The following is a 19,632-nucleotide window of genomic DNA, read 5'->3' on the forward strand; positions in this document are numbered from 1 at the left end:
CCCCCTCCACAAATTTTCACACCCTCGCAGAAATATCAAACACATTGATTTACACGCCCTTTCTCAGTCCCTTCTCCCCCTCACAGACATTGCATTTCTACATGATGCAGATGCCGCTGCAACTTTATACAACACTACAATCTCTGCAGCTCTCGAATCAGCTGCCCCCCTCACACACACCAAAACCCGCACAATCAACAGGCAACCCTGGCACACAAGGCAGACTAAAGAACTTAGACGGGCTTCCAGAATTGCTGAGCGCAGATGGAAGAGGTCTCATTCCACTGAGCACTTCATTGCATATAAAGAGTCCCTCACCACTTTCAAGTCCACACTCACTGCTGCAAAACAAACCTACTTCTCATCCCTCATATCTTCTTTCTCTCACAACCCTAAACAGCTATTCAACACTTTCAATTCTCTCCTTCGTCCTCCGGCACCACCTCCCTCTCCTCTCATCTCAGCTGAAGACTTTGCCTCTTTCTTCAAGCGGAAGATTGACAACATCAGAGCAAGCTTTGGCCCACAATCACCACAGCCCCTCATCATAGCTACTCAGCCATCTTCCTCCAAATCCAGCTTCTCCACCATGACAGAAAACAATCTCTCCACTCTACTCTCAAGATCACATCTAACCACCTGTGCACTGGACCCGCTCCCATCGCACCTCATCCCCAACATCACCGCAGTCCTCATCCCAGCCCTAACCCATCTCTTCAACCTATCACTAGCAAGTGGTGTAGTCCCTTCATGCTTTAAACATGCCTCTATTACACCCATCCTCAAAAAGCCCTCCCTTGACCCATCCTCTGTGTCAAACTATCGCCCCATATCCCTTCTCCCCTACGCCTCAAAACTACTGGAACAGCATGTCCATCTTGAATTGTCCTCATACCTCTCCTCCTGCTCCCTCTTTGACCGGCTTCAATCTGGCTTCCGACCACATCATTCTACCGAAACTGCCCTAACCAAAGTCACCAATGATCTACTAACCGCCAAAGCCAAGCGACACTACTCTGTCCTCCTCCTCCTGGACCTGTCCTCTGCCTTCGACACAGTAGACCATTCCCTCCTACTACAGATTCTCTCATCTCTGGGCATCACAGACTTGGCCCTATCCTGGATCTCCTCATACCTAACCGACCGAACTTTCAGCGTCTCCCATTCTCACACCACTTCCTCATCTCGCCCCCTATCTGTCGGTGTCCCCCAAGGCTCAGTTCTTGGACCCCTGCTGTTCTCCATCTATACCCTCGGCTTGGGACAGCTCATAGAGTCCCACGGCTTCCAGTATCATCTCTATGCCGATGACACACAGATCTACCTCTCTGGACCTGACATTACCTCCCTACTAACCAAAATTCCACAATGTCTGTCTGCTATTTCATCCTTCTTCTCGGCGCGATTCCTAAAACTTAACATGGACAAAACAGAGTTTATTGTCTTTCCTCCTCCTCACTCATCTCCTCCAACAAGCCTTTCCATCACACTTGATGGTTGCTCACTCTCCCCAGTCTCACAAGCTCGTTGCCTTGGAGTGACCCTCGACTCTGCTCTATCCTTCAAGCCACACATCCAAGCCCTCTTCACCTCATGCCGATTACAACTCAAAAATATCTCCCGGATCCGTGCTTTTCTTAACCAAGAATCTGCAAAAACATTAGTGCATGCCCTCATCATCTCCCGCCTCGACTACTGCAACCTCCTGCTCTCTGGCCTCCCTTCCAACACTCTTGCACCCCTCCAATCTATCCTAAACTCTGCAGCCCGCTTAATCCACCTCTCCCCTCGCTACTCCCCAGCCTCGCCACTCTGCCAATCCCTTCACTGGCTTCCCATCGCCCAACGACTCCAGTTCAAAACATTAACCATGACATACAAAGCCATGCACAACCTGTCTCCTCCCTACATCTGTGACCTAGTCTCCCGGTACCTACCTGCACGCAACCTTAGATCCTCACAAGATCTCCTTCTCTGCTCCTCTCTTATCTCCTCTTCCCACAATCGTGTACAAGATTTCTCCCGTGCATCCCCCATACTCTGGAACGCTCTACCTCAGCACATCAGACTCTCCACGACCGTGGAAAGCTTCAAGAGGAACCTCAAGACCCACCTCTTCCAACAAGCCTACAACCTACAATAGCCTTCAGCCCAGTAGACCACTGCGCAACCAGCTCTGTCCTCACCTATTGTACCATCACCCATTCCCTGTAGACTGTGAGCCCTCGCGGGCAGGGTCCTCTCTCCTCCTATACCAGTCTGTCTTGTACTGTTAATGATTGTTGTACGTATACCCTCTTTCACTTGTAAAGCGCCATGGAATAAATGGCGCTATAATAATAAATAATAATAATAATAATAATAAAATGGGGCTTTAGCCAGATGGGTCAAATCAGGGATTTTGTTACCATACATGGCAGGGAGTCATGATGCCCCCCCTCCCCCAAAAGCTTGAAAGCACACCCCACTAGGTCTGTAGCCACAACTTACTTGGGCAGAGAGAGCAGAAGCCTCTCTTGAATACATTTTTACAGCATTTTTCCTGTCCTTGGTGCTGTCGTGGGTCTGGAAATCCCAATTACCAGTAAGTGTCTATTTTTTTTATGCCTGTATTTAATTTGATTGTTTATCTACTTTTAGGACTTCTGTGAAAATGTGCTGTAATTCTGGGTTAAATTTATGCAGAAATATAGAAGAAATTCTGAAGGGTTCACAAACATTTAAGCAGCATTGTAACTTGAGGAACTATAGAAATGTCTGTAGTGAGATTTGTTACTGTCTCTGCATAACCAGGATTACACGGTGGTGAAGAAGACCTCTGGTGATCGCTGTCAGGCCCCTGTGTCTGAGGGATGGGGAGGAACCCTGAACCCAATCCCGGGGCCTCCACCGCACCCCCGGATATATGAGGACATCAATGACCAGAAGATCCTAGAACTCACCTACAAGATGATTGAGCTGCTGACTGGAGAGGTGACACTGCTGGGAATGCTGGGACATTATACAGTAATGCTATGAAGGGATGGGGGATGACGGTATCATTGTATGTGTCAGGTTCCTATAAGGTGTCAGGACGTCGCCGTCTATTTCTCCGTGGAGGAGTGGGAGTATCTAGAAGACCACAAGGATCAGTACAAGGACGTCATGATGGAGGAGCCCCAGCCCCGCACATCACCAGGTAATAGACAGGACTAAATACACACATCTGTTAAAGGGTTTGGTCACTTTAGGGAAATTTTTGACCAGACACTAAAGAAAAAACTTTCAGAGAGATGAAAAATAAGTAATATTCACCTTACTGATCCCCTCTGTTGATTCCTCTCCTGCGTATCTTACCTGTCACTATACTGCACAGTATAGATGGACGTGTGACTTCTGCTGTCAATCACGAGCACAGGAGCAGTGGTCACCTCTGCGGCCAATGATGAGGCATCTCCGCTTCGTCCATTGTTGTACACTGCCTTTGCGCTCGTGTCCTGGATACAGAGTGTCTGGTCACAGGCTCCTCCATGTCAATGACGGGAGTGGTTTGTGATCAGAAGACATGGCTGTCATAAGAAGGGGCGAAAACAGAGCAGAACGTCTGATAAAAATGATTAGTACATTTGTTACAACTATTTCATTATTTACAGTTTCCCATAGCAGCAAATACTAAATTACTTATATATAAGGAATTAATTGATTTCCTTATGTCTTTCCTATAGTAAGAACTAGTAAGAGGACGACGCCAGAGAGACATTCCGGAGCTCAGGACTGGTCACAGGATCATCAGGTCGGTGGGGAGGAGGTTGTAGGGATCTGATGTGTAGGAGGCTGTGCAGGTCGTGTTCTGCCGTCCAGCATTATTGTATGATTTATACATGGTGGAGAAGGCAGCTGACCACAGACGTTACATGGGGTCTAGATCTCCTCACACTTTATTGGCTGTGAAAAATAAACTGACAGGTTGGATTTGTATGGAACTAGCTGTAGTACCCAGGAGTCTCTGTCTGTCTCTTTCCCTGTCTGTCTCTTTGTGTCTGTCTGTGTCAATCTCTCTGTCTTTCTCTGTATCAGTCTCTCTCTATCTTTGTGTCTCTGTGTATGACTATCTCTATCTGTGTCCGTCTCTCTGTCTGTCTCTATCTCTCTCTCTCTTTCCCCGGTCTGTCTCTTTCCCCGGTCTGTCTCTTTCCCCGGTCTGTCTCTTTCCCCGGTCTGTCTCTTTCCCCGGTCTGTCTCTTTCCCCGGTCTGTCTCTTTCCCCGGTCTGTCTCTTTCCCCGGTCTGTCTCTTTCCCCGGTCTGTCTCTTTCCCCGGTCTGTCTCTTTCCCCGGTCTGTCTCTTTCCCCGGTCTGTCTCTTTCCCCGGTCTGTCTCTTTCCCCGGTCTGTCTCTTTCCCCGGTCTGTCTCTGTCGGTCTCTTTACCTGTCTGCCTCTGTCGGTCTCTTTACCTGTCTGCCTCTGTCGGTCTCTTTACCTGTCTGCCTCTGTCGGTCTCTTTACCTGTCTGCCTCTGTCGGTCTCTTTACCTGTCTGCCTCTGTCGGTCTCTTTACCTGTCTGCCTCTGTCGGTCTCTTTACCTGTCTGCCTCTGTCGGTCTCTTTACCTGTCTGCCTCTGTCGGTCTCTTTACCTGTCTGCCTCTGTCGGTCTCTTTCCCCGTGTGTCTTTCTTTCTGTCTCTGTCTGGCTTTTTTTTTCCTATCTGTCTCTGTGTGTGTCTCTGTCTCTTTCCCTGTGTGCCTCTTTCTCTGTCTGTGCCTGTCTGTCTGTCCCTGTCTGTCTCTCAATCTGTGTCTGTCTGTGTCTGTCTCTCCACCGGCATCATATTGCCTCACACATGAGCTTCTTATACTATGAATGTCCTTTGTTCCTATAGCAACCAATCATAGCTCCTATTAATAGCCTATAGCTCGCAGCTCCATTCACTTTAATGGAGGCATGTTTTTTGGAGAGTTACTGTAAAGCGCGGGGTTACATTTTGTTGTCAAAACATAGTTTATGATGTCCCCTGAGTCACATGGGGTGTCTGTGCAAAATGTTGTGATTGTACATACAATGGTGCGCACACACACACACACACACACACACACACACACACACACACACACACACACACACTCACTCAGCTTTATATATTAGATATGTGCCACTATTTGCTGTAATGTGAGCTTCGTTCGGCCTGCTAATTAAAGGGATATTACCAAAACACGTTATTCCCTGTCCATGGAATAAGAAATGACTTGATCACTGGGGGTTTGACCACTGGTCTCTCCATTTATCCTGAGATTGGGACACTATGATCCCAAGAATGTGGCTCTGTAGCCCCTTCCTGAAAAGAGCGATGGTGCGCATGCTCAACCTCCGCTTCCTTCATTGTCAGTGGGACTTGGAAGTACATTTCTCGGCTGTTTACATCAGTCCCATAGACAATGAATGGATCAGAAGCCGAGCATGCGCACCTTCACTCTTTTCAGGACGGGCTTCAGCGCTGCATTCAAAAGATCTCCGGATCTGCTGTCCCAATCTACAGTGGACAGGGGATAACTTACTGTTTTTGCGGGAGAATAACCCTTTCATGATCTTTTCTGGTCTTCTATTCACTCCATGTGAAGTCTCCAAGTATCCAGTCACTTTTTAGCACATTGTTTTCACAGCTTGTGAATCAGGATGAAGTTCTGAACCATTGTCCTACTACAGACATAATGGAAGAAGAGGAGGAATATGTGAGGGGTGACGAGCAGTGTAAGAAGGAGACTCCGACAGATGACGGCTCCGGTGAGTAGTGGCCACTGAATGCAGATCACATATTCCTCTTCTCCACTGGATGCAGCAGCTTTATGTTGAAATTCGTAAAGTGGATCTCACCAGATTTCCCTTTCACCAGATTCACTAAAAATATAAACACAACACTTTTGTTTTTCTCCCATTTCTCATGAGCTGAACTGAAAGAGCTAAGACTTTTTCTATGTACAAAAGACCTTTATCTCTCAAATATTGTTCACAAATTTGTGTAAATCTGTGTGAGGCTAGTTTCACACATCCGGCTTTTCACCGGATTGGCGGATCCGGCACACTCCAGTACAGTATATACAGTACAATGGCAGCGCGACAAGCTCCGGTCACGTGCTGTCATGTGACCAGAGCATGTGACCTGGAAGTTGTAGCGCTGCCATTGTACTATATCACACTGTACTGGAGTGCGCCGGATCCGCCAATCCGGCGAAAAGCCAGATGTGTGAAACTAGCCTTAATGAGCACTTCCTCTCTGCCAAGATAATCCATCCACCTCACAGGTGTAGCATATCAGGATGCTGATTATTGCACTGGTGTGCCTTAGGCTGGCCACCTTTAAAAGCCACTCAGGTAACAGTGGGCAGCTGGAAGACACCCTGATACGTGTGGATCGCTTATTGCCGCTGAAATCACAAAGAGGGGACCGAAGAAACAAGCAGGAGAGCCAGAACGGCAAATCCAAAATGGCACCATGGGCAGCATGGAGCAGAAGACTACAGGCAGTATACAGATTGAGGAGCTTCGGAGGCAGACTGCAGCCAGGTTGGAGTGTTATGCAAGGCAGGGTAACGGTGGCAGACATGGAGGGACAGAGAAAGGAGAGATGGATGTGCATGTGAACCACAAAAACAGCATGGAGCTCAGTGAAGGAGAAGGGAGGTGGGAATGCAGTGAGGGAGATGCTGCAGCTGCTGTCAGAAGTGATACAGCCTGGAACTCAAGCAGCGCTGCCAGAGAAGCTGATGGGTGCACAGAGCATTCCTGAAGAGCCCACAGTAAGAGATGTATTAACAGCAGTAATGGCGTGCAGCTAATCTATAATGGAGGTGACCCAGCAGCTAGGGAGCCTTAGAGAAGATATGGCGTCCATGCGGCATAAGTTCCATGAAGTCAAAGAAAGAACACGAGCAGTGGAGCAGAGTGTCAGTGTCATGGAGGACCACATGGCAGGCTCTGACAGAGATGGGCAGCGTGCAGCACAACAAATACCGTGTTTTTCCAAAAATAAGACACTGTCTTATATTTTTTTTTGCCCCCCAAAAAGCACTAGGGCGTATTTTTGGAGGAGGTCTTATTCTTGGAGAAACACCGTTGGGGGTAAGTTTACCCCCCAAAAAAGCAGACCCCCCACTTCCCAGGAGACTCATACTCACCAGACCCGGACGTCTGCGTGGCTCCCATGTCCTCCCTGTGATCTCCGGTCAGTGCTGCATGCCATTCTCCCCTGCTGCTGGCTGACACAGCAGATCACACACACAGCAGATCACACACACAGCAGATCACACACACAGCAGATCACACACACAGCAGATCACACACACACAGCAGATAGCAGACACACACAGCAGATAGCAGACACACACAGCAGATAGCAGACACACACAGCAGATAGCAGACACACACAGCCGATCACAGATACACACAGCCCGATCGCAGACACACACAGCTAATCACACACACACACACACACACACACACACACAGCCAATCGCAGGCACACACAGCCGATCACAGATACACACAGCCGATCGCAGGCACACACAGCTTATTGCAAAAATACACAGCCAATCGCAGACACACACACCGCTGATCCCAGACACACACAGGAGATCACTGACACACAGCCGATCGCGCACACAGAGCCGATCGCACACGTCCCATCACATCCAGCGCTTACGGCCGCAGGGAATGATGAGAGCAAGTCACGTGTCCTGCCGCAGGTCCTGTTCATTGCGCTTCAGCGCACTGCCTCTCAGGATTCTGCCGGTGAGAAGAGATCGGTGTCGCTGGATGAGGTGAGTGTGTATGCGATCCGATGTGTGTGTGTGTGATTTGATGTTTGCGTGTGATCCGTTGTTTGTGTGTGCGATCTGACTGTGTGTGCAATCCGATGTTTGTGAGTGAGATCTGAGTGTGTGTGTGTGTGTGTGAGATCTGATGAGTGCGGGTGTGTGATCGCTACATGTCCTCCCGCTCAGCATCGGGTGAGTGTAATTGCCGGGTGCCGCTGTCTATAATGAAGTGTCCTGCAGTATTTGTAACCTTTTTCTTCATCGTTCCTTATGGGAGACCCAGACCATGGGTGTATAGCTTCTGCCTCCGGAGGACACACAAAGTACTACACTAAAAGTGTAGCTCCTCCCTCCGAGCATATACACTCCCGGATGACAAATCCAACCAGTTCAATGCTTTGTGTTCAGGAGGTCACACACACACATGCATCCTCTGAATTTTGATTTTTGATTTCAAAGATTTGGAAGAAAAGCGGGTCCAATCTGGACTCCCGGCATGTCCCTTCTCACCCCACTGTGTCGGCGGTGCTGTTAAGGTTGATTTTACAAGGCTGGAGCCTTCACAAGCCGCGCTCCTTCACCATCCCCTGAGGCTCTGGCTTGAAGTGGGAGCCATCACGGTTCTCACTGCTTTGCAGGAGACCGGTCTCCATCCGCAGCCCTTTTCAGGATCCTGCCGGACGGAGCGCTCACCTCCCAGGGACCTGGCACCTGCGTCTCACAAGCTAAGTACTGAGACGTTATTACCACAGACAGTGGTCTTTCCAGGGGTCCCTTGTACTTTATATATTGGGGAGAGTGTGTTATATGACTGTGTTAACATTTCCGGCCGGTTCTCCAGTTTTCACTGGAGAACCGCGCCGATGGTGCCTGCACGCTGGCCGCATGTTTAAATCTAGGCCCCGGCTTCGCCTGAGGCCTAGTTTCGATTCTCTACCCCTGCACGTCAGTCAGTGCAGTGGGACAGTGTGGCTCCGCCCAGCGGCTGTTCAGCACAGGGAACGGACACTCCTCACTGAGGAAAGATTCCCTCCCCTGTATACCTCATTTGCCCTCCAGATCCTGCTCTCAGAGTAGGCCCCGCCCCCTCTCCTCGCTCCGGCGCCATTTTCTCAGCGTTCTCAATGTCTGCATAACACATTGTGACAAATGGGGGCCTGGGCTGGGGGATCTGGAGGGCACAGAGATGTCCCTATGTTAAACGGTCTGGCAAGCCACAACCTCCGGTTGTGCAGCTGCTTATATACTCTGTTTATATACTCTGCTGGGGGTCATTCTGGACAGAGCCCCCACTTCTGCAGCATGTCTCACATCAGAGCAAGGCTGCAAGGCTGTTCTTATTATGCACTACATGTAGACTCGTACTGCCTGTACCGAGCACATAACCACATTGTGATGCTTGCTCTAACATAGTGGTCTCTCAGCCTGGATGCTCATCAGTGGTCCCTCCAGCTGCTCCGGCTCCGGTGGCTGATCCCCCGGTTTGGGCAGAATCCCTCTCTCCAGGGGACAGCTGTCCCGGACACTGCTGAGCATGCATCAGCCCCCTTCTCAGGGCGCTTCTGCTGCTACGGCTCGCTCAGCAAAGCTCACAGAGGATTCTTCATCTGGTCTCAGTCCCCGTCCTCCTAAAATGGAGTCGCAGGGTCCCCTTTCCTTCCTCGTCCCGCAGCTCTGATTCACGAGCCGACTCGCAGGACGAGGAGGATGCTTTTACTAGGGGCTCGGACGCTACTTCATGTACATTGATCTGTCCGAAGGTGACGCAGATGCTAATGATTTGATTGCGTCCATTATATTTGTACTGGACCTCAATCAGCCTGTATCAGGGGGGCATTCCACTCTGGCAGAAAGGCATCAGTATACCTTAAGAGAACAAGGAGTGTGTTCCTTAACCACTCCAGTTTGTCAGCCCACTGTGACCAAGCCCAGAGCCTGTCCTGACAGACGCTTCCCAAAGCGTGGTTCTGATGACTGTTTCCCCCTTCCACCAGTGGTGGTCAAGGAGTGGGCTCATCACCAAGGGTGGACCCTCCGGTGTCTAGGCTTTCAGCCCGGACAGTTGTATCAGTGGCTGACGGCTCCTCTCTAAGGATCCCACTGTCCGCCAGGTTGTCCTTCTGGCCAAATCTATATATGAGGCGGCAGGGGCCTCGTTCTCCCCATCTTTTGCAGCAGTGCGGGCTCTCAAAGCCATCTCTGCTTCTCTGGAGGAGATGCATCCCCTCACCTAGGGACTTTATCCCCGAAATGGTTGCCTTAACTTCCAGGCTTCAGTCTTTTCATCCTATGCCATGTCTGCCATGCTGGAGACTGTCACCGCACTGCGGTGGCCTCGGCTACTTCCCTCGCTATCCGCAGGCTCCTGTGGCTTCGAGAGTGGAAGGCAGATGCTTCTTAAGAAGTTCCTTGCTGGGTTCCCTTTGCTGGGACCAGTCTATTCGGTGAACAACTGGATGAAATTATTACGGACGTTTTTTGGCAGGAAGAGTACTTCCATGCCACAAACCCAGGAAACCTGTCCAGGGCAGGAATCAGTCGAGGTTTCGTTCCTTTCGTTCCTCTATCTGGTCGTCCTCTAAGCCCTCGGCCTCGTCCACTAACTCAGCCAAGGTCCGTAAACCAACTGGCGCATGAAGCCGCGTCCTCAGAAGTCCGCAGGAGCTGCGGCCACCAAGGCAGCCTCCTCTCGTCCTTGGTCAGTGGCAGGCTCTTCCTCTTGGGCGACGTGTGGTTTCAACACGTCTTCGATCGGTGGGTGTGGGTTACCATCTCCCACGGCTACAGAATAGAATTCTATCCAGCCCGCCAAACAGATTTTTTCTGTCAACTCCCCCCTGCTCCAAGGCCGCCGCCTTCTCACAGGCCGTGGCATTCTTGCAGGCCAATGGAGTAATTGTACCAGTTCCCGACTGGGAACGGTTCTGAGATTTCTACTCAAATCTCTTCCTAGTCCCCGAAAAGGACGGTGCTTTCCGACCTGGATCTCAAGCTTCTCAACAAGCATGTCAGGTGCGGCATTTTTGCATGGAATCTCTGCGATCAGTCAATGACCCAAGGAGATTTCTTAGCATCCATCGACATAAGAGATGTCTTTCTGCTTGTGCCAACCGCAGTTTCACACCAGCGTTGGCTACGTTTTGTAATCGGAGAGGAACATTTCCAATTCGTGGCTCTCCCCTTCAGGTTAGCCACGGCCCCTCGTGTATTCACAAGGTCATGGCAGCAGTGGTTGCGGTTCTGCACCTCCAGGGGTTGGTAGTGATTCCTTTCCTGGACGACCTTCTAGCAAGGCTTCATCCAGTGCAGACTGTCAGCGGAGTGTCTCGCTCACTCTCAGCGGAGTGTCTCGCTCACTCTCGCCACGCTTGCAAGTCCACTCTGACTCCGACCCAGGACTTTGCATCCCTAGGGATGCAATTCGAGACTCTGCTGGCACTTGTGAAGCTGCCCTTAGTCAAACAGCAGTCCCTTCATCTGGCGGTTCGCTCTCTGCTGAGGCTCCGCCGTCATTCCATCAGGTGCTGGGTCAGATGGTGGCGTCAATGGAAGCGGTTCCCTTTGCCAGTTCCATCTGCGTCCCCTGCAGCTTGACATTCTCCGCTGTTGGGACAAGCGGACCTCTTCCTTGCACAGGCTGGTGGCTCTGTCGCCACAGACCAGGAGCTCTCTTTAGTGGTGGCTTCGGCCCCTCTCTCTGTCCCAGGGACGCTCCTTTCTGGCCCCGTCCTGGGTAATTTTCACCACGGATGCCAGTCTATCCGGCTGGGGAGCAGTGTTTCTCCACCACCGAGCACAGGGCACTTGGACTCCGTCCGAATCAGCCCTCTCGATCAATGTGCTGGAAATCAGGGCTGTACTCCTAGCTCTCGTAGTTTTTCACCACCTGTCGGTGGGCAAGCACATTCGAGTCCAGTCAGACAACGCGACAGCAGTTGCCTACATCAATCACCAAGGCGGGACTCGCAGCCGCCTAGCAATGTTGGAAGTTCAACGTATCCTTCAGTGGACGGAGGACTCCAAGTCCACCATATCCGCAGTCCACATCCCAGGCGTTGAAAACTGGGAGGCAGATTATCTCAGCCGTCAAACCGTGGACAGCGGCGAGTGGGCCCTGCATCCGGCAGTGTTCCGGTCAATCTGCCGCAGGCGGGGCACTCCGGAAGTGGATCTAATGGCATCCCGGCACAACAACAAGGTCCCGGTTTACGTGGCTCGCTCCCACGATCCTCAGGCCTTGGCAGTGGACGCGCTGGTTCAAGATTGGTCCCAGTTCCGTCTGGCCTACGTGTTTCCCCCCTAGCTCTCTTGCCCAGAGTCCTGCGCAAGATCAGAATGGAGGGCCGTCGGGTCGTACTCATCGCCCCAGACTGGCCCAGGCGAGCTTGGTTCCCAGACCTGCTCCGTCTGTCCGTAGAGGTGCCGTGGCATCTCCCGGACCGGCCAGACCTTCTCTCACAGGGTCCGTTTTTCCGCCAGAATTCTGCGGCTCTCAGATTGACGGCGTGGCTCTTGAGCCCTGAATCCTTACGGCTTCAGGCATTCCTTCCGATGTCATCTTCACTATGACTCAGGCTCGGAAGTCTTCCTCGGCCAGGATTTACCACAGGACTTGGAGAATTTTCCTGTCCTGGTGTCGTTCTTCCGGCCATGCCCCTTGGCCGTTTTTCCTTGCCGACCATCCTGTCCTTTCTACAGTCCGGTCTGCAGCTAGGACTGTCCCTCAATTCCCTCAAGGGACAGGTCTCGGCTCTGTCAGCGTTGCTCCAGCGGCGTATCGCCCGGATGGCCCAGGTGCGCACCTTCATGCAGGGCGCATCTCACATCATTCCGCCTTACCGGCGGCCTCTGGATCCCTGAGACCTTAATCTGGTCCTCACGGCCTTACAGAAACCCCCCCTTTGAGCCTCTTAGGGAGGTTTCGTTGTTTCGTCTTTCACAGAAAAGTGGTTTTTCTGGTGGCCATAATTTCTCTCAGGAGAGTCTCTGATTTGACTGTGCTCTCTTCGGAGTCACCCTTTTTGGTTTTTTTTCACCAAGACAAGGTGGTTCTCCGTCCGACTCCGGGCCTTCTCCCTAAGGTGGTGTCTCCTTTCCACCTTAACCAGGACATTTCATTGTCTTCCCTTTGTTCGGCCCCTGTGCATCGCTTTGAGAAAGCGTTGCATGCTTTAGATTTGGTGCGGACGCTCCGGATCTATGTGTCACGCACCGCTGTTCTTAGGCGATGCACCTCTCTTTTTGTGCTGACCACAGGTCAGCGCAAGGGTCTCTCGGCTTCTAAACCGACCCTAGCTCGTTGGATTAGGTCGGCCATATCCGATGCCTACCAATGTTCTCAGGTGCCTCCCCCGCCGGGAATTAAGGCACACTCGACCAGAGCTGTCGGTGCCTCTTGGGCTACGGCTCAGCAGGTCTGTCAGGCTGCCACTTGGTCTAGTCTGCACACCCTTTCGAAGCACTACCAAGTGCATGCTCATGCTGCGGCAGATGCGAGCTTGGGCAGACGCATCCTTTGGACGGCTATCGCCCATTTGTGAAGTTAGGTTTGCCTACTTCTCAGTTTCTGTTTATTCCCACCCATGGACTGCTTTGAGACGTCCCATGGTCTGGGTCTCCCATAAGGAACGATGAAGAAAAAGAGAATTTTGTTTACTTACCGTAAATTCTTTTTCTTATAGTTCCGACATGGGAGACCCAGCACCCTCCCTGTTGCCTGTTGGCAGCTTTCTTGTTCCGTGTGTTTTCACCGGCTGTTGTTGTAGACAGAGGTTCCGGTTATTCCGGGTTTTACTCTATCTCTACTTATGGGTGGATGTCCTCCTTCAGCTTTTGCACTAAACTGGTTGGATTTGTCATCCGGGGAGTGTATATGCTCGGAGGGAGGAGCTACACTTTTAGTGTAGTACTTTGTGTGTCCTCCGGAGGCAGAAGCTATACACCCATGGTCTGGGTCTCCCATGTCGGAACTATAAGAAAAAGAATTTACGGTAAGTAAACAAAATTCTCTTTTTTATCTGCATGGACACTTCATTATTCATCCGGGACTAGGGCTTATTTTCGGGGGAGGGCTTATATTTGAGCCTTGCTCCGAAAATGCTGAAAATCCCTGCTAGGGCTTATTTTTGGGGGAGGGCTTATTTTTGGAAAAACATGGTAGCAGTACTCCTGGCAAAAACAGACGACCTGGAATATAGATCAAGGCGTAACAACCTGAGATTAATTGGCGTCCCAGAGAAAGTGGAAGGTGCATCCCCAACTGAATTCTTTGAACAGTGGCTAAAAAGTAAAATCGGATCTGAGCATCTCACCCCTCTATATGCAGTGTAAAGAGCGCATAGGGTGCCCACCCGAACCCTGCCTCCGGGGCACCCACTGCGACCTGTCTTGGCCAAAATATTGCACTATAGAGACAGGGATAATATTCTGAAGCAAGCCAGAGGACACACTGATCTGACCATCAATGGCTCCAAAATATCCATCTTCCTAGATTACTCCATTGAAGTGCGAAAACAAAGGGCCAAGTTTATTGACATCAAGAGAGGTCTGAGACAACTAAATCTGGTATACGCCATGATGAACCCCACGAAGCTGAGATTGTTGGCTGGAGAAAAGTATACTTTTTTTCTGATCCTAAAGAAGTGTTGCGATGGCTGGATGGCAATGAGCAGCGTCTGGGGCAAGACGGACGTGAAGGGGAAGCTGGGGACTGACTTTGGAAGGCACTTTACCTCTTACTGTGAATAGCGGTGTAAAGGAGGAAATACACAGTATGGTTGCTGAGGAGAAGGTTCTATTTGAATTTTCTGTTGTTTTTTTTTCTTCCCCCTCCCTGGAAGTTTGAATTTAACTGTTTGGTGGAATCTAGAAGGGGGAAGAGTTTCTGGTAAAGAAGAGAGTAAGTAGCACCTTGATCCAGAGGTGGGACTCTCTAATAAGCACTGGACACGTAATGTATGGTTGTCAATTATGGAAATGGGTGAGGGGGGGGTGAGGAAAGAGGGAGAGAGGGTGTTTCTAACTCGCCCACCCCAGGGCTATGGGACACCCGGTGCCGGGCCGGACTAGTCCGGGGGTCGTCAGTGGTGGCGGGGCCCGACTCCGTGGCCCTGGTGGGTGTCAATTAAATATGGCTTGATGAATAAAGTTTGTGTTCGTGACGCCACCTGTGGTTATTTGAGCCGCCGCTGCTGTATGGGGCCTCCGGGGCTGATGGAATGGCAGCTTGGATGGTCCTGCTCCCCACAGGTGGAGCGGTACCCCGGGGCACAGTTGGTGCTTGTGAGTGTCTATGCAGATGAAATAACAGAGGCAACTCCAAGGGTGCAGTTCAAGTTGTTTACTCACAGTTCCTGGTAGGTGTACACTGGGGCCTCTGGACTGCTGAGACCCACTGTCAGGGACCTCCGCCGATCCTGGGTAATTTCTGGAGTAAAAGCCGGTACCCTTCTCTCAAGTGTCTCTGTCTGCAGCTGTCTCCTCAAACCTTGCCTTTGTAGGATGAACCTGGCTCGGCCTCCACAACAGCCTCCAGGCTGGGGGGGTCACCTGTCGGATGATTATCCCCTTTCTAGAGGTTCTGCGGTGGGCTGTGGCCCGGGGAGTTTACAACTTTCCCTGGGCCTCTGTTTTTACTGTTTGGAGATGATTTTGCACTCCTCCGGTTTCTAGGGACCGTTCCCTGTTGCAGCTTGATCCCTCCACCGATGTTCCTGTGGAACAGGCCACCACAGCTCAACAGCTATCCGTGGCCCTGGAATCCCTTCTCTTCCTCTGCTTGGTGTCACCTGGACCCTCTGAGTCCCAGGATCTTCACCAGGAAGCGTCACTTTCTTTCCTTAGCTCCTGTCTGACTAGAGCTTTCTTTCTGCTTCTTCTCGTCTGCCTCCCGCAGACCTCCTCCTCCCTCCTTCCCTCTCTCTTCAACTCCACTCACTATCTTGACCTTCCTTACACTGTCTGCTCCATGGTGGCTCCTCCCACCTCCCCAGTTGCTCTGATCTACCCTATAGGAGCAGGGATGGGTCTTACGGCCCCTCCCAGCATGCAGCATGGGAGGGTTGCTGCCACTCTCCCTGGTCCCAGTGTGTACCTAACAATGGGTGTAGTGTAGATTTGCCAGGCGACCGTCGTTCACTCCTTTCCTTACCCAGAATGGACATCACACCGCTGGATGGGGTGCAATGTTCCTGTGGCGACGGAAGCCTCAGGGGCGCCACATTTCTCTCTTTCCCCCCCCCGCCCCCTTCCCTTTTTTTTTTTTCCTCTCTTTTCTCCTCTGCATGCACAGATCTGTGCAAAAATGCATTACGGAAATATGGCAGAACTGCATCGCAATTTTGATAGACAGCCGAATACCGTGTAGGTCAGACAGGCGTGAGCTGTTTACTCGTCTGGAGATCTTGATTTGGGGGATGTGGATGGTTAATTGGGCTATACTTATGGTAGAGGAGGAGCCCAGGCAAAAGATGGACACGGTATCGGGTGAAATTGTCAAGGCGAAAATATGCCCTTTGTCCCTGTTGTGAAAGGGACAGGTGGCAACGATATGCTGTTCATATGTTTTTCTTCATCGTTCCTTATGGGAGACCCAGACAATGGGTGTATAGCTTCTGCCTCCGGAGGACACACAAAGTACTACACTCAAACGTGTAGCTCCTCCCTCCTAGCATATACACCCCCTGGTAGCCAGTCCTAGCCAGTTTCAATGCTTTGTGTTCAGGAGGTCACACACACACATGCATTCTCTCGTGGTCCTTCCAGGGGTCCCTTGTACTTTATTTATTGGGGACAGTATGTTATATCACTGTGTTAACATTTCCGGCCGGTTCCCCAGTTTTCACTGGAGAACCGCGCCGACGGTGCCTGCACGCTGGCCGCATTCTTAAATCTAGGCCCCGGCTTCGCCTGAGGCCTACTTTCGATTCTCCTCCCCTGCATGTCAGTCAGTGCAGAGGGACAGCGTGGCTCCGCCCAGCGGCTGTTCTGCACAGGGAGCGGACACTCCTCACTGAGGAAGGATTCCCTCCCCTGTTTACTTCATTTGCCCGCTCTCAGAGTAGGCCCCGCCCCCTCTCCTCGCTCCGGTCGCCATTTTCTCAGCGTTCTCTGTGTCTGCATAGGCACAGAGATACCTCATTGTGACAAATGGGGGCCTGGGCTGGGGGACTGGAGGGCACAGTAATGTATGTTAAACTGTCTGGCTAGCCACAACCTTCGGTTGTGCAGCTGCTTATATTCTCTGTTATACTCTGCTGGGGGGCTTTCTGGAGATGCACTCTCACAGAGCCCCCACTTCTGCAGCATGTCTCACATCAGAGCAAGGCTGCAAGGCTGTTTTTCTTAATATGCATAAACACAGTGATTCCTCAGCTTGGAGGGTCCCTCCAGCTGCTCCGGCTCCGGTGGTGTTGAGCATGCATTAGCCCCCCCCTCAGGGCGCTTCTGCTGCTACAGCTCGCTCAGCAAAGCTCTCAGAGGACTCTTCATCTGATCTCAGAACCCGTCCTCCTAAAATGGAGACGCAGGGTCCCCTGTCCCCCCGCAGCTCTGATTCACGAGCTGACTCACTGGACAAAGAGGATGTCCTTACTGGGGGTTCGGAGTCCGAAGGTGATGCAGATGCTAATGATTTGATTGCGTCCATTATATTTGTACTGGACCTCGATCCGCCTGTATCAGGGGAGTATCCCCCCTCTGGCAGACAGACATCAGTATACCTTAGAGAGAACAAGGAGTGTGTTCCTTAACCACTCCAGTTTTCAGCCCACCGTGACCAAGCCCAGAGCTTGTCCTGACAGACGCTCCCATTAAAGCGTGGTTCTGATGACTTTTTCCCCCTTCCACCAGAGGTGGTCAAGGAGTGGGCTCATTCACCAAGGGTGGTCCCTCCGGTGTCTAGTGTTTCAGCCCGGATAGTTGTATCAGTGGCTGACGGCAAAGGATCCACTGTACATTACTTCGGTACTGGACCTCAACCCGCCAGTATCAGAGGAGCAACCCTCTCTGGCACAAAGGGGCACCAGTTTACCTTGCCTAAGAGAACAACGAGTGTGTTCCTTAACCACTCCAGTTTTTCAGGCCACTGTGACCAAGCCCAGGGTCTGTTCTGGCAAACGTTTCCCAAAGCGTGGTGCTGAGGACGGTTTTCCCCTTCCACCAGAGGTGGTCAAGCAGTGGGCTCATTCACCAAAGGTGATCCCCCCGGTGTTTAGACCCTCAGCCCGTGCCGTTGTACCAGTGGCTGATGGCTCCTCACTTACGGCTTTGCTGTCCGACAGGTTGTCCTTCTGGCCAAATCTGTATGGAGGCGGCAGGGGCCACGTTCTCCCCAGCTTTTGCAGCAGTGTGGGCTTTCAAGGCCATCTCTGCTTCTCTAGAGGAGATGCTTTCCCTCACAGGGAATCTATGCCCGAAATGGTTGCCTTAACTTCCAGACTTCAGTCTTTTTTCATCCTCTGCCTTATCTGCCATGCTCGAGACTCTCACTGCTCTGCGGTAGCCTCGGCTAATTTCCTCGCTATCCGCAGGCTCCTATGGCTTCGGAAGTGGAAGGCGGATGCTTCTATAGAAGTTCCTTGCTGGGCTCCCTTTTGCTGGGACCAGACCATTCGGGAACAACTGGATGAAATTATTAGTGAAGCTCTTGGCGGGAAGAGTTCTTCCATGCCATAAACCTAAACCAGGTAACCTGTCCAGGGCAGGAATCAGTCGAGGTTTCGTTCCTTTCGTTCCTCCATCTGATCGTTCTCTAAGCCCTCGGCCTCGTCCACTAGCTCAGCCAAGGATCGTAAACCCAAATGACGCACGAAGCCGCGTCCTCAGAAGACCGCAGGAGATGCTGCAACTAAGTCAGCCTCCTCCTGGCTATCTGGCCACGCCAGCAACGTCCTTGGTCGGTGGCAGGCTCTCCCATTTTGGCGACGTATGTTTTTAACACGTCTCCGATCAGGGGGTGCGAGATACCATCTCCCACGGCTACAGGATAGGATTCTATCCAGCCCGCCAAACAGATTTTTTCTGTCAACTCTCCCCCGCTCCAAGGCCGCCGCCTTCTCACAGGCTGGGGCATTCTTGCAGGCCACTGGAGTAATTGTACCGGTTCCCGACTGGGAACGGTTCTGAGATTTCTGCTTAAATCTATTCCTAGTACCTGAGGAGGGCGGTGCCTTCCGACCTGGATCTCAAGCTTCTCAAGCATGTTCAGGTGCGGCGTTTTCGCATGGAGTCTCTGCGGTCAATCGTTGACCTAAAGAGATTCCCTAGCATCCATCGACATCAGATATGCCTATCTGCATGTGCCAATCTCAGTTCCAACCAGCGTTGGCTACGTTTTGCAATCAGAGTGGTCCAATTCGTGGTTCTTCCCTTGGGGTTAACCACGGCCCCTCGAGTATTCTCAAAGTCGGGGCAGCTGTGATTGCGGTCCTGCACCCCTTGGGGTTGGCAGCGATCCTTTTATCCTAGACAGCCTTCTAGTCTGGGCTTCAGCCAGTGCAGACTGTTAGCGGAGTGCCTCGCTCACTCTCGCCACTCTGACCAATTCGGGTGGTTTGTCTTCTGTCCAAGTCCACTCTGACTTCGACCCAGAAGTTCACATACCCAGGGACGCAATTCGAGACTCTGTCGGCACTTGTGAAGCTGCCCTTAGTCAAACAGCAGTCCCTCCGCTGGCGGTCGACGTCGTTCCATCAGGCACCTAATACAGGTGCTGGATCAGTTGGTGGTGTCAACGGAAGCGATTCCCTTGCCCAGTTCCATCTGCGTCCTCTGCGGCTGGATATTTTCCGCTGTTGGAACAAGCGGACTCCCTCCTTCCACGGAGTGGTGGCTTCGCCACAGACC

General features: G+C 51.6%; 1 protein-coding gene across 1 annotated transcript in view; it reads left to right on the forward strand.

The window, feature by feature from the left end:
• Positions 1 to 14,535, forward strand: part of LOC142312571 (uncharacterized) — a 60,547-nt gene extending 46,012 nt beyond the window's left edge. Inside the window, exons 3-7 of the mRNA XM_075351562.1 lie at positions 2,794 to 2,973; positions 3,055 to 3,178; positions 3,705 to 3,772; positions 5,638 to 5,758; positions 14,279 to 14,535. Of these exons, the coding sequence (XP_075207677.1) occupies positions 2,794 to 2,973; positions 3,055 to 3,178; positions 3,705 to 3,772; positions 5,638 to 5,758; positions 14,279 to 14,535 (750 nt within the window). The remainder of the gene's footprint in view (positions 1 to 2,793; positions 2,974 to 3,054; positions 3,179 to 3,704; positions 3,773 to 5,637; positions 5,759 to 14,278) is intronic.
• Positions 14,536 to 19,632: the final 5,097 nt, after the last annotated feature.

The sequence above is a fragment of the Anomaloglossus baeobatrachus genome, chromosome 5, assembly GCF_048569485.1.
Source record: "Anomaloglossus baeobatrachus isolate aAnoBae1 chromosome 5, aAnoBae1.hap1, whole genome shotgun sequence".
Taxonomy (NCBI): domain Eukaryota; kingdom Metazoa; phylum Chordata; class Amphibia; order Anura; family Aromobatidae; genus Anomaloglossus; species Anomaloglossus baeobatrachus.